This window comes from Anabas testudineus, chromosome 3 (assembly GCF_900324465.2).
Source record: "Anabas testudineus chromosome 3, fAnaTes1.2, whole genome shotgun sequence".
NCBI classification, from domain to species: Eukaryota; Metazoa; Chordata; class Actinopteri; order Anabantiformes; family Anabantidae; genus Anabas; species Anabas testudineus.
The window spans coordinates 23587973-23609328 of NC_046612.1; the positions used below are offsets into that span (position 1 = coordinate 23587973).

The window sequence follows — 21356 nt, forward strand, 5'->3', positions numbered from 1 at the left end:
GACAATAAAATGAAGAAAAAACGAGAACAGAGACAAAAATGTAAAGCGAACCTTATTAAAACGCAAAGTGGATTCTGGCGCTGCCTGTCACAGTATCAATATTTTGGGAATGAAACCCATTCGCAGCTACAGTATTCCATGAAATCCAGCAGTTCGTGTTAGACAGCTATAGTGACTGCCAGATGTCACATTTCTTTTTATGTGTGATCAGTCAGGTAGAAAATGACAGAGCACAGGCTCCAGAGAGAAGCAATACTGACGGAGTATTTCATGGAGTGCACCTGAAACGTTGTTGCTTGGGTGCATTAAGTACAGCTAAGGGCTTGTTTGTCTCCTGAGTGCAGAGGACATAGCAGCCCACCAGAGCATTCCCCCTGAGTGGTTTAGACTCAGACTGGTTTGATCTGGTCTGGCTGCAGAAAGGGGTGGGGGGGTGGGGGGTAGGTCTCTGAAACAGAGAGCGATTCTAATCAGACAGGTCGACTTGAGAGCTTGTTCAGATGGTGGTCAGGAGAACAGTCACACTGATTCTGCTATTACTGCTGCCACTTGTCTGCTATGGTTTAACTCCACCTTCACCAAACTATAGCTTTCTTTTTGGAGGCGCCTTTCCAATAACTGAAACACTGAGCTACAGTGTCAGTGTTACGTGAAGACCTGCCCATTGCACGTGTTACAACTGATATATTGCACAATGCACAGTGACATTAAGATGTAGTTTTCTCTAACTTACTCTAAATTTGTTAATCAATCGCTTTATATATATTTTGATGATTGATTTATCATCTTTGTCATTTTTTTCAGTTAGAAACACATTTTCTAGTTGCCTCTTACAAACTGTTGTTGTGAGAGGTACTGCTGAGGCTGCAGCCCCCCTGTCAGGCACTGTGCCTGTCAGATTGTAATCATTCGAGGCTAATACAAAGTCTGACTTAGTAACATAAAGTGGTCTTTGGTAAGGGTGATGCATCATATTCAGCGTATTAAGATGAAATGTTCTTTGTGTGTGTGTGTGTGTGTGTGTGTGTGTATGATCTTTGAGCAGTGATTTTCACTCAATGATCAGTGGCTTTACAGGAGTTGGCAGAAGATTAATGCAGCCCTCTGTTATCCACTGTGTACTTACTATTGGAATAAGACTGAAGGTTTGAGCTTTATTAAAAAAATTTAACAGGGTCTTGAGAACATTTCTTTTTTAAAGTATCTCTTCTGTTTCTCTGGCTGTGGATTTTTTTTTTTCTTTTTTGACAGTCACACAAAGCCCCTAAGCAACAATCCATTGTGAAAATAACAACTTCTCCACAAAATTATTAAATTGCTGATTAAAAGCGTAATGAACACTATGAGCGTAAGCCGCTGACCCCAGGACAAACGGAAAAAGAAAGGAAGAGAGAATGAGGCTGCAAGAAAAGGCACATTACCTGGTGCAGAGATGAGGTGGCAGCCTGTCTCTCAGTTTGAACTGAATCATGCTCAAAAAATGTTTTAACAAGTGCCAACACAGGATGTTGATATCTGGACACTTTCATAGCAGCAAATGTGTGAAGAGATCATGTCAGCAGGGTGCTGCCATCTGCACGCACGCTCATTCATTATTTAGTCACTTACTAAGGTGAATAACAAGAAAGAAGGCAAACGTAACACGCTATCATTACTGCACATAATTCTGAAACAAATTCTTGCATTTAATGATACGCTAGACTTTTGTACACTTAATTTGTCAAGCTTCTTTAACTTTCTCTCTCGACCTCTAAAACACATTCTGGCTTTGACTGACAGCGGAGCGCTGTGACACGAAAATAAGGACAGTGAGAGGCAAAACATGTTATTATACGGGAAATATACTTCTCTTTTTTAACCAGGGGAAGGACACCGTGCTACCTCAGGGTTCAATTCCACCTGGCAATATCATCACTAAACATGAGGATGCCACCAAAAAAAGGAAAAAAAAGTATATAAAAAAAAGGAAAGATAGTAGAATGAACCGGCCCCTGTTCTATAGCCTCGGCCAATCTATGAAACTCAGTCTGCTCTCTGCTCGCCATGCAATTACACACAACCTGTTGAGTGTTGTCCCGGGAATGCGGTCAGCAAGTCGCTGGAGAATTAATGAAATGCCAAGATGGAGGGAGAGAAATTGCCTGTATAACCTATCCTCAAGGTGCCCTTGTGGTATTTCCGAGAATAAGTCACACAAGAGGAGAATACAGCGAGGCAGATCACACACTGAAGGAGAAAGTTGTGCTGCCTTCAACTTATAATCTACTTTTCGTTTTTTTTTTTTTTTCTTTGGTTCGTATGTGGATAGGAACGCAGCTATTGAGATGCTTCCCCACCGTCAAAGACACTTCCACAGTTTCCAAAGGTCACAGGCATGAAAAGATTTAATTGCATGCCTCACTGTCAGGCCTTTTATTAAAACAACTCATTACAGCCTGAAAAGACTCATTTGCTAACCTATTCTCTCCATCACTTCTGGAAGTTACACTAAAGAGCCTTTTCTTTTCCAGCCCCTGGACAGCAAATAGCAAACAGTTAAGCAGTAGTAGTACGAGTTTTTTCTTTCTCTCTCTGTGAACTGAATCCATTCACGTACCTGACAGAGCTCCCAGTGGAGTCTGGATCCCTGGCGTTGACGGTCCCTATCACCGTGTTGATGGGGGCGTTCTCATTCACTTCCAGTGAGTACATGGGTTTGGAGAAAACTGGGGGCTCATCTGCGTCTTCCACCACGATCTTCACCGTGGCTGTATCTTTGAAAGGCCCGCCGCTGCTGGGTTCGAAGCGGACGTTGGTGGCCTCAACTTTTAGAGTGTAGGCTCTCTTGCTCTCGTAGTCCAAAGGCTGCAGGGGAAACAAGGACAGAGGTGATCTAAAACTGCTTCATTGCCCCAAATAGGGTTTTTTCAAATCAGACCCTACCTTTCTGAATGTGCTACCCAACGCCTTGTATAGGCACTCGTATCTTGTCTCGACTACTGCAGTGCCCAACGAGCAGCACTGCCAGATGCACAATCAAACCTCTCCAGATGATTACATTTTTTATAAACCAAAAAGGACACGTCACACACCACTGTTCATTTCTCTGCACTGGCTTCCAGGTTCATTTTCCAAGCTTTGACACTCTCGCTTACAGAGTGGTCAACACCTCCCTAGCTGAACACCCTCATCCAGATGTACAAATCCCTCCCGCCAACTGGACTCTGCCAGCGAATGGCACCTGCTGGTCCCTGCACCGCATAGCAAAAGATTCCAAGCAAAGCTCTTAAGCTCAGTGGTCCCTCAATGGTGGAAGCAGCTACCTGCCTCTGCATACTCAGCTGCCTCACTCCCAATATTGCAAAAACAATTAAAGTACTCCTCTGCACCTTCCTCTGCACCTTCCTATGTCAGAAAGTAGAAAGTGCGCATTACAAAGTGAGTGGTTGGAAAACCTGGGTGTTATAACGAAAGACACCGCATGTATTTCATTATGTGGAATGTACTACCACAAGCTCAGAGCCTGGTCTCTGCTGAATTAATGTCTTTAAAAATAAAGTCTTTAGTCCTCCAACTTTATGAAAATGCAAGGCAGGTAAAAAGTTTCAACCAGCTACGTACAACAATCACAGCCACTGTGCATAATGAGTATTTTTGCTTTAGACTGAAAAAGCTGTAATTCTGTAATTCATTGTGTGGCTCCTTTTTCAAGTTCCAAAAGTTAACTTTCACTGCTGTTAAAATCAGATTACTTATTTTTGATTAAAAACAATGAGCCATACTTCATCATGGGGGCTAAATTGAGTTGTGGGTTGAGTGAGCATACGTGTAGTAGACTTACTATTTCCACATTTTTCTACTAAGAAGCCTCAGTATCATTTAAAGAAGCTGAATCACATCAAAATGACACTTAACAACGAAGGGATGGAGTTTATGAGCGTCTGCGATAACATCTGGGCTGTCCGTCTATTGCTGCAAACAAAATGTTTTTGATTTAAATCAATCATTGACAATGATTGTAACTTTCACAGTTGCAAAACCTGAAAATTTTTTTTTCAGTCTTTATTGGCATGAAAGAGCACAAATCTGCCTGTTAATACTGTCTGAGGCAGCAGATTATTAGAGCTTTCATACTGCTATCACAACCAGCTCACAGAAAATAAATGACAAGAGTCGCTTATTCAACACTATCAACAAAAGGCATAATTGTTTCAAAGAGAAAAGAAAACATACTTTCAACAGGACATGTCATGTGTGACTGACATATCTGTTTAATCCCTGTTTTTAGTTGTTATACAGTATTTCCTCTACAGATGGCTCATCATTAATATTTAAAAGGAAGAGGAGAGTCACAATTTTACTCTCTTGGTATTTCTGAGGACACCCCAGACTGTCACAATTTCATTCAGAATCACCTCTGGTCACTCTCATACTACTAGAATAATGGGATCAAGTCACTTCCACGCTCCATAACCAGGATTTATAGGGAAATCAAAACTGGGCCTTGCCGCTTGAGGGGTTGGGAACTGGGTTTTGGAGAGAGAAGGACTAAGAGAAGGGAGGGGAACAAAAGTGTGAAATGTATTCAGATGATGAGGAAGAGAGCAAGAGGAACTGTCCCCCTGGACAGGGCCAGTGCTGAGAGCTCTTCGGGTAGAGGGGGGGGATGTGGGTGGAGCGGTGCCTGAGAGTCCAACTGTGAGACAGTAGCAGGGGGATGGAGATGGCCACCCGGAGCTTTGACTTCCACACTCCTACACTCCTGGCAACAGGACACTAGTAGACAGACCGAAGCCCCTGAAGCCTTTCCAAGCCCCACTCCTCCACGGTCGGAGATGCTATTTGGAACACTTTCATTATTAACCTCCCCCTCTTCGCCTCCTCCCACTTCTCCTCGCTGCTGACACCTAAACACCCATTCTCCATTCCTTCATTCCTCTCTCTCTAATCCTACAGTACCTTCTGTGCTGAGAAAGTACATAGTATGGCTAGTCCTTGAGCTGAGGGGCTTTAATTCAGAGGGTAGTGGAGAGTAGGAGACTGTATGAGGCTGTGTAGTCAAAATCATCATGAAACGGAGAAAAGGGGGAAGGCCTACACGCCTAACATGATTTTTTTTTAAATGGTGATTACAATCACATGAATATCATTTTAATACCTATACGTTTTTCTGTGTGTTGGGCTACATTCACATAATCATTTGAGCTATTGTTACTTAAAATATTGATCCATGCAGCTTTAGGGGTACTAGATTAGTTTCGTGATCTAAGTAATATAACAATTTACTCCACATTATAGTCGTCTAGGACAATTGGTTCACAGTGCTCTGCTTTCCCCTTATCAAAATATTTCAGTATTATTCCCGCTTGACAGCATGTAGAAACAACTCATTATATTTGTTTCCAGTGTCCTAACAGAGAGAAGGAAAGGGGAGAGGGAGGGCTCTCTCTGCTGCTGGCATATTTAATTATACCAAATCCACTTGAATGGTTTAAGGAAAACAGTGGTAAACAGCTTCTTTCATTAGCCTAGTTAAGGTTGATTAAAATAATTCTCAATATCAATTACAAAATCAAATAAAGCATCTAAGCAAGCTGCTCTTTTAAATACTGTATAATGTCATAGCCATTGAATCAGAATACAAGTTTTATTTTGACCCTTTCAAATTATTATTTCAATAAGCGCACACTGCGCTTTGACTGAGTAACCCACTTTGATTTTTATTAGTATGCACAGTGCTACTGTTGCACAGCCACTGTTGATTACTAAGAGATTCATGAATGCAGAAGGAAAATGGCAGAGCAATGTACCTGGGATTATAGAGTCACATGTTCATACTTATACATTTGATGTTCACTTCCTCTGTCTAAACAGAGGCACTGACTTGCGCTGAGCGACAAACAGACAGTTTTTTGTTGTATCTCCAGTCTTAACACGCACTCGCCATCGTGTCCCACCCCACAAGCCTGCTGTGTCATTCTTCGCTCTCGCTCATGCGTTAGCATCAAATCAGTATGTACGCACGGGCCTTCTAGAGACTTCAAAGATCAGCGTTGGCTGCAGGGGTGAAAGCTCAGCATCCCACTAACATCCCTCGACAGGCCTGGGGGCTGGCAGATAAAAAGCTTAAAACCCGAACAGCAAAGAATCTCTCTCTTGGTTTGTGTCTCTCCAGCCTTAGTTAGATCAATATATTTTAACCTTGCTGCAAAGGATCTTTAAGAATTTGAATTCTGTGTTAGATGGCAGCTTATAGACCCATACAGTTGTTGACAGGGACAGGGTGCATTAGAGAAAGAGTTTTACTAAATCTTTTCTTCTGTCACCCTGGTTGGAGGATAACATTTGTGATGATATAGAACAAAAGAGGAGAGGCATAACAACTGCGTTCTAAAAAGTCATCTTGACTTGTGACACCGCCGTATGCAGGGATGCAAAAAGAGTAGGAGTGCTGCGCTATTCTCCCAACACGTTATGAGTGAAAGCAGAGCCGATATGGGGAAGAGTGAGGCTCTCCGCAGGACACTGAAAGGGAGGTTGACTAAAAGACTAACACATTTGACATTTGCTTTGTCAACAGTTAGAGATTTTATGACTTTGGGTTGAGTTTGTTCTCCAGCAGTGATGTTTTCTTTAGTGGCAGTGTATTGTAGTCCCGGCAGATTGCTTTAGCTCTTAAATATTCCACCTCCCGTGCAGTTCATTGTTCGCAACTTTGACAAAGTCACACCGCACGTCCTTGGGGTAATGTCTTTTTACATCACAACAAAATGGCATTCTGCATTTGAGTGATGTATAGCCGTTCTTGCCAGACACTGAACCAACCATGACTCAAGACTTAAGGAAGTCCATCCATCAATCATCTTTAGGATCCAATATATGCAAACATCCTGTTCCAGGAAGGGCTTCTGTAGACTTAGAATATGCACATATAAATCACATGTGCTTTGCCATCTTTGATATTTCCACAGATGTCCTTTGTCTAAACTTGCCTGGATTGAAATTTCACATAATCTGTGAGCAAACTATGGGATCAGGTGACCCTGACAATCAAATCTAGAGTCACACCTCTACATCTTTTACATTAGAGAAAATATCTGTACTACATGCGTACAATATGTCTAGAAATGCATTACATTATGTGAACCTGTGTGAAGATGACAAGCTCCTGGGATCCTCATTCTCTACAATATAAAGCATATGGCTTAGCCTCTGCCATACTTTTAAAATTATCTGATGAATGCAATGCTATTAATTCCAACATCACAATGCACCGTGCCATTATGTGCTAATGTGTTTGCCTCAAGGTAAATGAATCAGGTTTTTTTTTGACATTACTGTCTCTAGCTTGTTTTCCTCAGGACCATCCACCTGGGAATAGCCTCATGAGTACATTTAATGAGCACTCTTTTCTTCTTTGAACAGCTACTACCAATGTACCCTTAAGCAACAGCCCTGATGAAGTTGCTTTTTGGCCAGTTTGAAAGCTGCAGCTCGTGGACGTGTTAAGGACAACAGGCAACGTTAAGTCAAAGTTATGGTGATGGTAATGTGGGTGTCAACAAAACTGAATTTATACAAAGTTGGAACAGGAGCTGTACCAATTTGCAATTTGTAACAATATGCCTTAAGCTAAAACAGCTAAAGTTAAATGGGAAAGACTATAATTTAAAACTACGACTATCTTGTCAGAAAAAGAAAAAAACAATTCACAGCTCTCCGTTTCCACAGATTTGATGTATTTGCTTTAATGTCCATACACAAACACAAAGAAGGTGCTGCCAGGAAACTCATACTTTGCTTAAAGCAAAAACCATGTTAAAGTGATGTTAGAATTTAGTGTTACTACTTTTTCTTTCATAGATTTTGTGGTTGGATGAAAAATAGGTTGAAGCAATATATACAGAAGAGAAAATGCTCCTTTAGCCTCCAAGCTACTCAGGGGGCAGGCCCCGGTGTTTCAATATTTAATGCAGCCTATACTTTTGAGTGAAGCCTTTCTGAAAAGCTAAGGCACATAATATCCCTAGAAGTTATACAAAAGAAGCAGAGCACCGTGGCATTATGTCAGCACACCATTGAGAATGATTGTACAAAACATTGCTTTTATATAATAATATAGTAATATATTAATTAACACTTATATGGTAATTAATTTTGTCTTTAAAGGCATTGTTGGTTTATCTTTTTATTTTTGGGCCCCTACTGAAAGAGTTAAGGACAATTTCCCCAAATTGCTTATTTTTCTTATAATTATATGGTACTGTATGAAACACATCATTTTAGCTTGTCTCTTTATGACCACAGCACCCTCAAATCCCTCTCTTCTGATTGGCTGTGGGCTAAATGGATATATTATGAGGACGCGCGTGTGTGTGTGTGTGCTGTGGTTGTGCAGACCCTAAATGGAGGTCAATTTATGGATTGTATTGCATAAGTTAATGCTAAAAATATAAAAAAGCAGTACAGTAATATTGCCTTTGTGTGTCATTAGCTGTTGCAGCTTGGCTAGCTCAGCTAACATGCCCAATGCCCCCAGTGCCCTAGTTTCTGAGGTCTTACCTTTTTCAGTCGTAGAAGCCCTTCTTGTGTCTGCGGGTCCGTGACAATCTCAAACACGCCTTGATCGTTACCCTCGATGACGCTGTATGTCGACTTGGCATTCTCGCCGATGTCTCTGTCATTTGCCTTCACCTTGCCGCCCATTTTCCCTGTCGGCAGATCTTCAGGAATGATGAACTCATACAAACCTGTGGAGGGAGAGGCACAGCTCTTTGGTTTCTATCAATTTTGATCATATGAAACAAAATAGTGGAAGTATATTGCAGTAGTGCATCATCATTAGGCAATACAGCAGCAAGAGGAATGAGTTGCTGAGGAGCCTGCTGATGAAATTTACAAAACATTTATTTTTCCCAATTAGAACCAATCAGAGAAATACTCATTTGGAGCAGGAGTAATTTGTTTCTTCTTATAATTTGATTTGGGATGTTTAAGTCTGTGAAGTTACTTACTTTTAGAGAACTTTGGTGGATTGTCATTGATGTCTGTCAAGGTGATGGTGACTGTCGTAGTTCCAGACAAGCCCCCCATGTGACCTCCCATGTCCTTAGCCTGAATGACCACCAGGTACTCCTCTCTCATCTCACGATCCATCCCGTGGAGAGCGATTTTTATAGTCGCTGGAGGTGGAAACAGTTCATAACACATTAATGCAATTAAAATCGTGACTGATATACTGTGAGCATCACCGTAGTGATCCTCTTATGAGAATGCACAAGCAAGCGCACAAAAAAGGCAGTGCAGTATAGTAACCTTCACGTCCACCTTGCTCCCTGCTTTAACTTGAATTATTTTAGAGCATGACTTAACAAAACAAAGACTCCATACTAAGCAGAGATGAAGAATTCCCTGCAGGTTCATTCTCTGAAAAAGGCACAGTCTCTGCGAGCACAGCTAGGTGGTCATGACTGAGCTGGTCCCTGCACTGAGAATCAGCTGTGTTTGTTTTTGAATGTGTTGTTCCGCCGTCTGCAGTCATTTGTATTCTGATTGAGTGTGAATTATGCTGTCTGTCTTGTATAATCTTGAATATTGTATGCAGAATGGACCTTATTGACTCTGCCACAGCGCTGAATATAAAAAGGGCTCAGCACCGGCACATACGGATAATCCACTCAGGAAACAGAGGCCCGCAGGATCATCAAATGAATATAAAACCCCTCATAAAAGACAGGCTTTGGCATGACACCCTGCCTTGGTCCTGAGCCGCCTCAGTCAATGAGAATATGCTTGGCTATGATGAAAAACATGGGAGGGGTTAGGGTGTTGTCTGGGCCTGCATTTTTTATTCTTGAGATAGATTTTCCTCGGAGATGTAACACAATTTCAGGGTCAGGTTTGCTTTTGGAGGTCACACGCAACGCACGTGATCTAAACAACTAGAGAATGTGAAGAAGAAGAGTTGAATATTTTAAATACAATAGTGGCCTGATCTCATCTGCAAGGCAGCTTTGGAGGAAGGAGAGGTTGTTATTATTCAGATAATTTAATAAATAAATCTTTTTGAATACAACATGCTTTTTCTTACTATTGCATCCTCCACCTCAAGCATTACATGTTGGTATTATCATCATTCCCTTGGCTCCATGAATTATTAATTTCTGCAATGTAATGACTTCTTAACTAAATATATATATATATAGTTATAAAGAAGCTTGTGACCGTGGAATCAACAACAAATTGATTTGAACACTGGCCAAGTTTAGTTCAGGTGAAAAAAACTAAACAAAACAATAATGAGAAAGAAAGAAAAAACTAGTTATTATTGTCCTTTTTGCAGAGTATATACATTCTCAGGTTTCATATATTACATGGGCTCCACTTACACAAAATAACCATCTTTGCTTCTCAGGTCTGTGACACCACAAACACAACATACACTTTAAACATGTTATCAACTCCAAATCATGTTTTTCAAGCAACTGTCATAAATATGGGAAAGAAAAATCACTGTATCTAGGTCATAAAACAATTTTAAGCATGTTGTTTCATTGCCATGCGTGTCTCCAGCCTCCCAAACTTTCCTCTCTGCCAGAGTATATTCAGTTACAAGATGCTCAGTTTGCAACCTGTTATCTTTTCAATACATACTGTGCCTACATAGAGGCTGGTACCACTGCTGTAGGATCATTACGACTTTTTTAGACAGTGATTGATCTGATGGCACATTTCATTAAGAAATACACACAAGCAATAACACTCAAGAACTATAACTTAAGTATAATTGTAGGGTAATTGTATTTGAATTTTATGTTACTTTTACTACATTTACAGTATTTGACAGCTTTTTTTCCCCCATTTCATTCTTTTCTTAAATGTTTACATGCAGTGAACAAGTGACAAGGCCCTAGACTTAGATTTCCACATAAACCTAATGCAAGTACTTCAATATGAGTGAAGCATTTAAAGTAATATTTCTATTTGTAGTGAAGTATTTTTATAGGCAATTACTTGCACTATTAGTTGAGTTTTGAGTTTTTGTACTTCTACACCCTCTGTCCAATATACAATTGTATGCAAACTCTCATTATTCCTCCAAAGTCTCCTCTGCTTCTAAAATTAATCCGGTGCACACCAAGTGTGTATATGATTGGTGTGTATGAGTAATGTTTCTATCCTACATGTAGTATTCTAGTTGCAAAGAAAAGTCTTATTTTGGTGTGAGCTCTACATTGTATATGAATATATGATAAAAAGAGTGGCAGAAACAAGTGTTGCACTTCATAATCTCTTTTCCACAAACACACAGACAAACATGCTTCAGTCATCCTGCTAGCAGCAACACTCTCATCTCTGTTGATCATCGTTAATTATTCAAATTAATTCCTAATCACTGAAAAGGGAGGATAGACAAACACTCATTTCCATAGATTTTTGCTTCAACTTTCTTTTTTCTTTTTTTTTTTTTGGTTTTCACCGACCATTAACCAAGTGATGAATTGGGCATGATGTTTATTTATTTACTGAATGCTTTTTCATTTCCAATGTGGCGTTGTAAGTGTCAAATGCATTCTAATGGTTGTTTTCCCCCTTACCTTTTATTTTTCATTAACATTCATTAAAACATCTGGCTCACTTGAATGAGCCGTCTGCAAGTGTGCGCCTCGATCACACAAAGCAAGAATGCTAATCCTTAAATTGTCCGTCCTCAGCGTGTTTTCTGGTTTTCTATAGTCCCGTTGCCAGCTGCCTATGCTTTGGAGTTTGTGACGCCTATAGCGGCCCGGACAAGTCCAAAATTCTATGTGTTGATCCTAATTATGTACATGAATAAATGGAGATTTTGCGACTCCCTTTTTTTTCCAGCTTGTTTATCATGTGCTGTTTTCCAAATTGTGAGCGCTCGATTTCCATCTCATTTCTTATTAATGTAATTTCACCATTATTTAATCATATTGCTTACAGACACATGCTAAAAAGTCAGCTGCAAAAAGCAATTAAAGATCCAATCTGGAATCTGTTTTGAGATGACTTTATGCATGATGACGCTGCTGAAGAGTTTGCCTTGTGAAAGGAACTAATTATTATTATTATTATTATTATTATTATTATTATTATTATTTATATTATTATTATTTTGAATTCATAACCCAATGGTGTTCCACAGCAGCAAATAAGTCCTGGCCCATTTAGCATTTAGGGCAGCCAATCAGCTGATAGAAAAGCGCAAAGCTCAACTCATATGAATCTTATACATTTGTAGTTTTAATAATGACTTTCATGCTGCCCATTGTGGAATTGTGCAATGTCTGACTGACAATCAGATGACCTACATAAAAACTTTAATATGATGCTATTATATTTGAAAACCTTTGTATATGTCGATGTATTTTAACTGATAGAAGTGCACTTTGTCCTCAGCCTAACACTTCCTGTTCTGAACGGCTACACGTGTATTACTCCCATTCAGCACCATCCTGACTACTTCTGTACAAGGGCTAAAGTAGAGTCTATTATAATATGTAGATTCTAATCACCTGTCAGATATATTATGTATTTATATATCTAATACTTTCCATTTCTGAAACCTCATCTGTATGAAATCAAATATTCTCATTAAAGGACGACAACCTGAGTATTGCATCCTGTGGTTCTATTTTGTGAAGAACATACCGGATATATCGATGATATTAAACGTACGTTTTTTTCCCCTCTTAGATTAAAATATTTTCCTGCCTCTGGCTCGAAAACGGAAAAGACTTCTCCAAAGAGTTGTGCAGAAAACTACGACCTCTGAATGTGGAACCAGATGACATCATCTGGCCTGAAAAAACTCCTCCAAGTCATGTCACCCACCACCCAGTTTTTCACCCAGAAAACAGAGATACTTCAATGTAGAGCAGGTTACAGGGAAGTTTCGTACACATGCACGCCTTAAACTGGTGCCATAGGAAGCAAGCTGAAAATTTGTGAACGCTCCCTGTAAATGTATAGCGAGCCACTGACACAGTGTGTGTGGATATTATTTAACTGTTTTTTTTTTATTACCCAATTTAACTATTGTGCCTCCAGTAACGCACATTTTAGCCCCAATGCAGTGTTTATATTTTGAAGTGGGTGTGCAGCTGTAGAGGGATCGGGTGGGGAAGGGAGCGAGCCTGGGAGCCTGAGTGAACAGAGGCCTCATGCAGCGATAATCTACAGGCATTTCAAAAAAAACAGATGGGCTGCGTTACCTGCAGTCCTGTTGTTGTTACACTAGTCTTTAAGCTATAACCAACACTTGTCAGCTCCTTAATGTTGTCCCTGAGGTTACAGAATAGCATGGACACATACATGGCGGTAAATGCTCATTAACATAGTTGCTGCGCAGACCTGTGAGAAGAGTTTTTCTTTTTTGTCCTTTCACAAACGATGCATTTTAAGCTCAATAACACCACCCACTGCTGTTTCCGCAGTGCATTCTTTTACATTTAAAGCCACAGTTTTGGCAGCACACAGTCCTGGAAACATTAGTACACATATGAAGTGATGATAATCTAAACTGTGAATAATAAAGGAATGGCACTGAGTTATAATCACTGTGCTGGGTAGGTCTCTCTCTCTCACCAAATACCGTAAGCACTGGAGGATGACCCTCCAGCCTAAATGCCAGCTTAAAGATGTTTCTGTGTCTCCACTGCAGATTGTTCATGTATATTCATGTAATCAGGATGTTTCAGCTCATGTTTAGATGTCACACTTTACCAGGTAGCCCCGTCTTCTCATCCAAAAAGCAAAACTGATTAAATATTCACCTAATTCTCCATTATCTAACTGTCTGCTATGTCATCTGGCTGTTTTTCATTCCCCTGTAGTTCTTCTCCCAAGAACAATGTGTTCTTCAAGTGCTTTATTCAGCTAAAGGAGTAAGAGAATTTTATCAGGCCATATAGTAAGTGCGTTTAATCAAGTCTAATTAATTAATTTACAATCACCAAATATGAAGATACTACACGGTTTTAACTTACACAGAAAAAGCATATAAGGGAATGATCAGATTTGCGGGGTGTTGCATCATAAATCCTCTTTAAATCTTTTGTCTCCAGGTGACATTTGTGATTGGCTTACAATAATTATAACTATATGGTTATAGTGTTATAATGTAGCTTTAGCTGTAGCCGTGCAGGACTCTACATTTTACCATCATGAGCTTTATCCTCTGCATGTACATCTATACAGAATAAAAAAGACCACTGCCATTTGGATGTACTTACAGTTTGACTCAGTCAAAGTGTGATAGCTCACTACTTGACCTGGGTTGACTGTGGAAGCTCATTTATCTAAACTGAAGCAGGTACGGAAAAGGGACAATGTTTAAACACTAAAAGGTTCTGTCCTAATGTCTCTGACCCTGTACAGAAGAAAAAGGCCATTGAAGCCAATTTCTTTCCTTTTTGTCCCATTATGGGCGTGGTGTTTCATTCATTACATTTTGTAATACATTATGCTCTCCACTGGTTAGAAACAGACAAAGGATTTGCACACTGTATTAATAGCTCCCATTAAATTTAATGAAGCAACATTTCGATCTCACAGAGATCTTTGTCAGGCTTTGTCAGGCAAACAATGAATAACAGCACAAAGGGCTCCGCTGGGTAGCCTGCCCTGCGGTCTCTTCTTTTTGTGCCTCCTTCTTTTCTTTAAGTCAGAGAGATTACATTGCAAGTCTCTATTATTGCATGTGGAGCATTTAGCATGCCACTGTAGTCCTAGCTGCAGGGAGTCATATTACGTATGTGAGATTCAATATAAACTTCTAAGACTGCAACAAGTGGAGAAAATCACTCACCTGAGTTGGGGTCTACGGAGAAATACGGTTGACCCTCCAGTATGCTGTAGACCAGTTTAGCACTGTTCCCGTACACTGGATCATCAGCATCCGTTGCTGTTACTCGGGTAACCGGGGTACCTGTGAGGCAGAGAGACAGGATTTTGAAGTTTAACTTCACAGGCAATCAGAGCTACATCACTGTGAAGTGAAAGTGCCCACCCAGTGCAATAATACTGAGACAATCTGACCTTACAGTGTGTGATGTGGGTCTGATTTTGTTCAAAATACACCTGTGTCAGATGGGCTTGATATTTGAAACACGTGTACCAGTGCACTGGTAGTAAGGTACTGCATGAATTTATTTCAGTCTAGAAAAACAAGGTGGAGCCCATCCATTTTCAATTTGCTTTAGATGTCATATACACATTACTATCTATTTTGCTTTATATATAGTATATCTATATACTTTGAACTGAAATGAAATAATCTTAACGGAAAACTCCTCCCTGTGATGTCATCTGTCACTTTGAAGCACAGAGATATTTTAAAATAGTGAAGTTTAATACCATACCATGCCATTAAAATACCCTAGTGTTTTAAATTTAACAAGTAAATAATAGAACAATAACTGATCATATTATCATAATATCCTCTAAACTGCATAGTGATTACTACTATCATTAAATTAAGTATTATCACTGTCAGTAAAAGAAATAAACTACAACATTTTCATGAGAAAAATTTTCAAGGTTTAATAAAAAAAAAAATACAATAAACCTTCACACTTTATGACCCCTGTCTCCTCTTATTTCCGTACACTGTCAAACCAACATGAAATAAAACCAACAAACCGAACTAAGACAACACCAACACGTGTGATCTGATAATGTGCCACGTCGTGCCCTCAATTCATCTACCAGTCTTGTGCGGACCGTTCCGGCGTCAGAGTGTCAATTACTTGAGGCAAATGTGACATGAGTTCAGATCAAATATGCTATAATGGGTGTCTGGCATAAGTGAGCAAACCAGTTGTGTCAGAGCTGATTAGTCATCTCGCCTCTTGTGAGCTTCTGCTGGATATGTACGCTAGTGTGCAAAGCAACATGACAGTGATGGATGTGTCACACGCTTAATGTAACACAGCAGGAAAACTAGCCGCAGCCCATCTACTAAAGGCCAAATTATACTTTAATATGTAATTTCACATTTTCACTATATTTTGCATAGACTACTGAAGGTTAGAAGACACTAGAAAGCGTGACCTCACAATTCAAAGCAAACTTTAAGCATTAACAAACAAAGAAAACACTTCACCTTCTCTAAAGAGTTTGCCCAATTAAAAGTTCGGCTGGCTTTGACTGTAGGCGTGCATATTCTTAAAAATGCTAATCGGAGATCACTACTCCTTTACCACTAAAGCAATTAGCTATTACGTTTACACCAACAATACTCAATGCAGCAGAAATGAGGCTCTTTATTAAACCAGCACTACTAGGTTTGTGGAAAATATATGCAAGGACCTTCATCAATACACCAACTCTGCCAAACGCTCAAGGCAAATTAGAAATAGATTAGTGACAATTCAATCCTGTATTCATGGCGCCATTATAAGGTATCAGGAAAAAAATGTACTGAAAAACTGAATATAAAGAGACTATTAACACAATTAAACTCATCCATTTCAATTCACTGTGACCTAGCTCCTCATCAGTCTCAGTGTGAGGAAATGTGTGTGCATGTGTGTGAGAGAGAGAGAGAGAGAGAGAGAGAGAGTGAGACATGCTGACAGCGAGCAACACGTCAGCAGGAAGCTACAGATGGCATGGTAATTGTTTCTGTGGAAGATGTTTAAAGGTGTTCTGACAACAAAGGGAGATGTCCCTTGTCGCAGACAGTACAGGTCCCTGCCGCAGGCATCTGGGTCTGTCCACTGCGCACAAAAAGGCTGGTGGTAAAAACACGCAGTGCCAGATGTGATGGAGACAGTCGCTGCAAAGTTTACAGTGTGTACCTCACTGTCGGTGCCTCTGTAAGCACTGAAACAACCTGCTGACCACTGTGAAGACTTAAAATACTGTAACTCTACATTAAAAAACTGGACTTTATGTCATCTGCCACACTTGTCAACCATTGATTAATAGTCGCCGCTGTGTCTGTGGTCTTGTACCAGCAAAACAAAGTAAAAGCCACCTTTGCACTTGCAACTGGAGTAGCAGTTTTACTGTAGCAACCCAATTATTTCACAGTGAGGGAGCCTCAAGTGGTCCTCAGAGACAGAGGAGTTCTAGTAATTCACAGTCTTATGATGATCCATGCTGTTGGCTTGCCAAAGCTTACCTTGTAAATTTCATGTCGCTTGTTACACCTCATGCCTTTTTTCCGTGTTGAGATTGCAGCAAATCAATGAGCTCCCTTTCTTTCTGTGCTTCAGCTTGCTGTGGAGCTACTGACAAAAACTTGACGTCAGCTGCTGATAGACTTGGAATTTTCTCTGCCCAGATCCCTGTGAAATGCCACTCTGATCACTTACTCACGAGAACTGTGAGCACAGTGTTCCCTGTTTTAACATAGCACAATGCATATGACGGCACTGGCTGTAATTAGCTTAAGCTGCACGTTTTGTTTGAAATGTAATTTACATCGAGTCGCTGTGAATTTAGACGTGTAGGATGACACCTCAGTGCGAGGGTACGTGTCAGCTGTTCACACTTCAGCTCAAAAACTGGCATTACGTCGCAAATTTCCACAAATGGGTTAGATAAGTCAATAAATGATCAACTAAATTAGTTGACAAAATGTAAGAAAAACATAATTATGTGAATTATATGCCACCGATGTGCACAATAATCCAAATTGGTGTGCTCATGCAGTGACGCTGGGAAGCGAATTATATCCTGTGTGCCATAGATGTTTGCCAATTGTCAAATGAATAAAATGAGAGACAGCTAAGGAAATTGCACCTCCCTTTCTTCAGAGATACAGAGTCTTATCTGCCTTAAAGTTAAATTACTACTACTACAGAGGGAGAAGGCAGCCATCTACACATTCCTAATTATGAAAAGTACCGTCGCCCTTCTAAAAAGGTGTCTGGCTGTTGCAAACAGGCTTTATAAATTCAGTTACACTATGGATTGAAGTGGGGCAAGTAGAGGGTAGGAAGAAATCTTCATAAAAACAGTGGAACTGGTGAAGCATGAAATAGCTCCCTCTTTCTTTCCCTCCCACAGGGGTAAAATGCTCCTCACCACCTCTGATAAAAAAAAAAAATGAAGGATTAGGAAAGCCAGTGTTTTGGTCCTGTTTCAAATCAGTGCAGATTAGCTTGTCCTTCCCCTTGATAATGTGCGGAAATTTCAGGGACACTGCAGAAAGGGATGCAGCTGTGGGCCAGGCAATGGGCACACAAACCCAATTGTGGGAGGAATATTGTCTCTGGCTTTTGTTTGAGGCCTGTAGCATTGTGGTGATTACAATAATAGCAACACAACACCTATAAAGTTCCAGGGATGAAAAAGCCGAATGGTTGCCAAAGACAAAGGCTTTGCAGGGAGGAATTAGGCCTGTAATAAACCTACATGTAAAATGCACATGTGGTAGACCCTAATTTGGTTTTGCTTTCTGGAAAAGTATTACTTGCACATTTTGAGTTAAAACCAGCTTAAAACGTGGACGCCAGTGCAATCATCCTGTTTCCTGTCTAAATGGATTTGTCTAATTTTTCTCCTGCTGTCCAGCAGATGTCCAGACACCGAGAGACTGCTCATAACCTGCTCCTGGGGAAGCAATTCTCCCTCTGCATTATGCATTAGACATGTGTGAAAATACAGCCTGCGTTTACGGGTGTCTTCCCACTCTAAGTGTAATATCATTAAGTTCACAGGATTTAATATCACACCAATAATTTTAAACACACATCATTTTCAAAGGTGCCATTACTGCATGGGCGCGTGAGGCGTTTACATCAGATTTACAGCTGGTGTCTTGTGGTTGAAGGGTCTGCGGTTTCTGAAGGGATCCCACAATAAAGACACGGGGGTAAGCTTTCTGTTTTATCAACTGACAGGAATAATAGGGCGCACACTTCCTATTTATTCTGTACACTGGCTTAGTGATAGGAAATCAATAGGAATCTTCCTTGAGCCAGAGAGGGGATAAATTGGGGGGGCGCAGCCCGATGTGACACAATGGCTGTGGAAGGACACTGCAGCTTTTTTCTGTAGCACCATCGTCCCGCAACGCAGCTTCATCTGTGTAGCCTGCTTATTTCCTTAGAAGTATTGCAAGGATAATCAAACAGCAGAAGGTCATAAAGATGTAGATGTAAGCTTCGAGTCATCACGAAATGCAGACGGTTACTGAACACTGCAGGGTGACAAGGAAAAGGAAATGAATTTGAAAATTAAACACCGCAGTACACTTTATCTACAAGTAGAGATTTTTCATTACTATATATTTTGGGGAGATACTCCCCATTTAAACACTAATGGTTCAGTTAACGTACAGAAAAAAAATGAGGTGATGAAAAATTGTTTTATTTACCCGGCATTCAAGATATGAAAATAATAAATACTATACTACTATACTAATAATACCATGGTTTAAAAGGACATGTAATGGACTACTACTACAACATGTACTACTGCTACCACTACTTCGTGTTTTGATAAACTGGATGATAAAGCATCAAACTAGAGTTCAAAAATGATCTTTCAAAGATATAGCTCCCTTTTTGGGAAAGTATAACACACAAATTGCCCATAAGTATTACAAAGTCTTCATTATGCTCTTATGTTGTGTTAATCCTAATAAGAACATCGGACAGTCCCCCTCCCCATTACCCAGAACTCACCCTCAGCATGCTTAGTACAACTTGGCAAACGGCACCACAGGGAAGCACTCTCAGCTCAAGTGGCATAATACCTATAATCAGTCAAAAGAATGTGTCATTACAGTTCATTTACTGTTGCTGGGATGCTAGATTCTCCTCCACATCACTTCGTCCAACAAGCATGGCAGCTGTGTAACATCTCAGCTCTGCTCAGCTTGGACCAGCTTAGAAGCGTGAAGGGTAGAAGACAGGGCATTCATATGTATGCAGGCACTGAGCCATAGAGAAGGGATATCACTGAGGCATGTGGAGAGCTGTGGTCTGCATGAGGCGTGGGGCTAACAGTGCCCTGCTGCGAGCCCTACCCGGGTAAAACAATACTGTTTACGTCTGACTGGCTTTTCACTGCAGGGGTCGAAAGCGAGAGTAAGAAACACTCCGATAAACAGAGAGAGAAGGGCACAAGTGTGCATAACAACACAGAATTGTGGATGGTTTATTGCTACACCAAGGTATGCACAAAGCACATATTACAAAATTTACTTTGGTGAAAACAGGTGGGGGTTGAGGCAGCATGCAACGCTGTCTGGTAGCCATATTGGAGTGTTACAGCCAGCAGGTGAAAAAAGTAAAATACTATTGTTTAAGAAGACCAAAGCACAAATATGGATATTTTTGACCATTTCTTGAAAGAAGAAAATATTATGTGGCCCTTGTAAAGTCTCTGCTTATAAGCTACAAGCTACATAGATCTATTAAAATCACACACGCAATAGAAGCTAATGCTACATTACTGTCATGTGGAAGTGAAGGCAACAGTTTGGATATATTTACATATTCATGACTTGTGAGCGTTCATGTCACAGCTTTCTGTATTTTTTAATTATACCTATTGGAGACTCCATCAGTCTTTAGTGTTAAAACAGAACAATGCAAAGAGCAGCTACATCTCTTCAAAAATCATCAAAACTAACTAACCAAGCAAGCAAATTGTCACTATTATTGGCTTCTTTACAGAAGTGTGATTTGAACACATACAGTGTGACAGTTTAAAATGCTGCCCTGTGGTAAATGCCATGCAAAGGCAAGGAAGTAATTTTTAAAGGTAAAAATTTAAAATTTGTACTAACCCCAACCATGTCTATTTAGTACCAAAACGTAGGCCAGATATTTAATCCTAACCAAATTGTCATGATCAAAGCTTGTGATGCAGGTCACATGTCACGTGAAGTTAAGGAAGCAGTGATTTTAACACTAGAACTACGACAGACCAGTCAAATGACAATATACCTAGGAGCCCGACAAGGTGGTCAAATGACAACCTGGCAAAAAAAAAGTTCATTTTTACTAATTCACTATTTACTACCAATATTTAAAGCCCTACTTTAACCAAATGACTTTTTTTGCGTACCTGTTTTCCACTGTTTTTGACTGTTGATGAAAATAAATGTTACACAAGTTGCCACTTTAGTGCCACTGCTCTGTATGAGGAAGCAGATGCCATTTTGGCACCTGATTCCACTGGGAGGGTAATCTCAAGAGATGCCTCTCTCTGCATATGACACACAACTTATATCATACAACAACAAACAATTTGGAGGACTTGTTTCTATAAAAAGAAATGAGTTAAAACCAGAAATAAGTCACTGGCACTGACAAACCTAATCTAAAGATTTCCACCCATTTCTGTTACCTGATAAATGGATTTTCAGTTCATTCTGGTTTTAAAACCCA

General features: G+C 40.1%; 1 protein-coding gene across 1 annotated transcript in view; it reads right to left on the bottom strand.

Moving 5' to 3' along the window:
* Nucleotides 1-21356, bottom strand: part of cdh8 (cadherin 8) — an 87811-nt gene that overhangs the window by 15357 nt on the left and 51098 nt on the right. The window contains exons 4-7 of the mRNA XM_026377557.1: nt 14813-14932; nt 8994-9161; nt 8542-8729; nt 2597-2844 (exon numbers count right to left, since the gene is read on the bottom strand). Coding sequence (XP_026233342.1) covers nt 2597-2844; nt 8542-8729; nt 8994-9161; nt 14813-14932 — 724 coding nt within the window. The remainder of the gene's footprint in view (nt 1-2596; nt 2845-8541; nt 8730-8993; nt 9162-14812; nt 14933-21356) is intronic.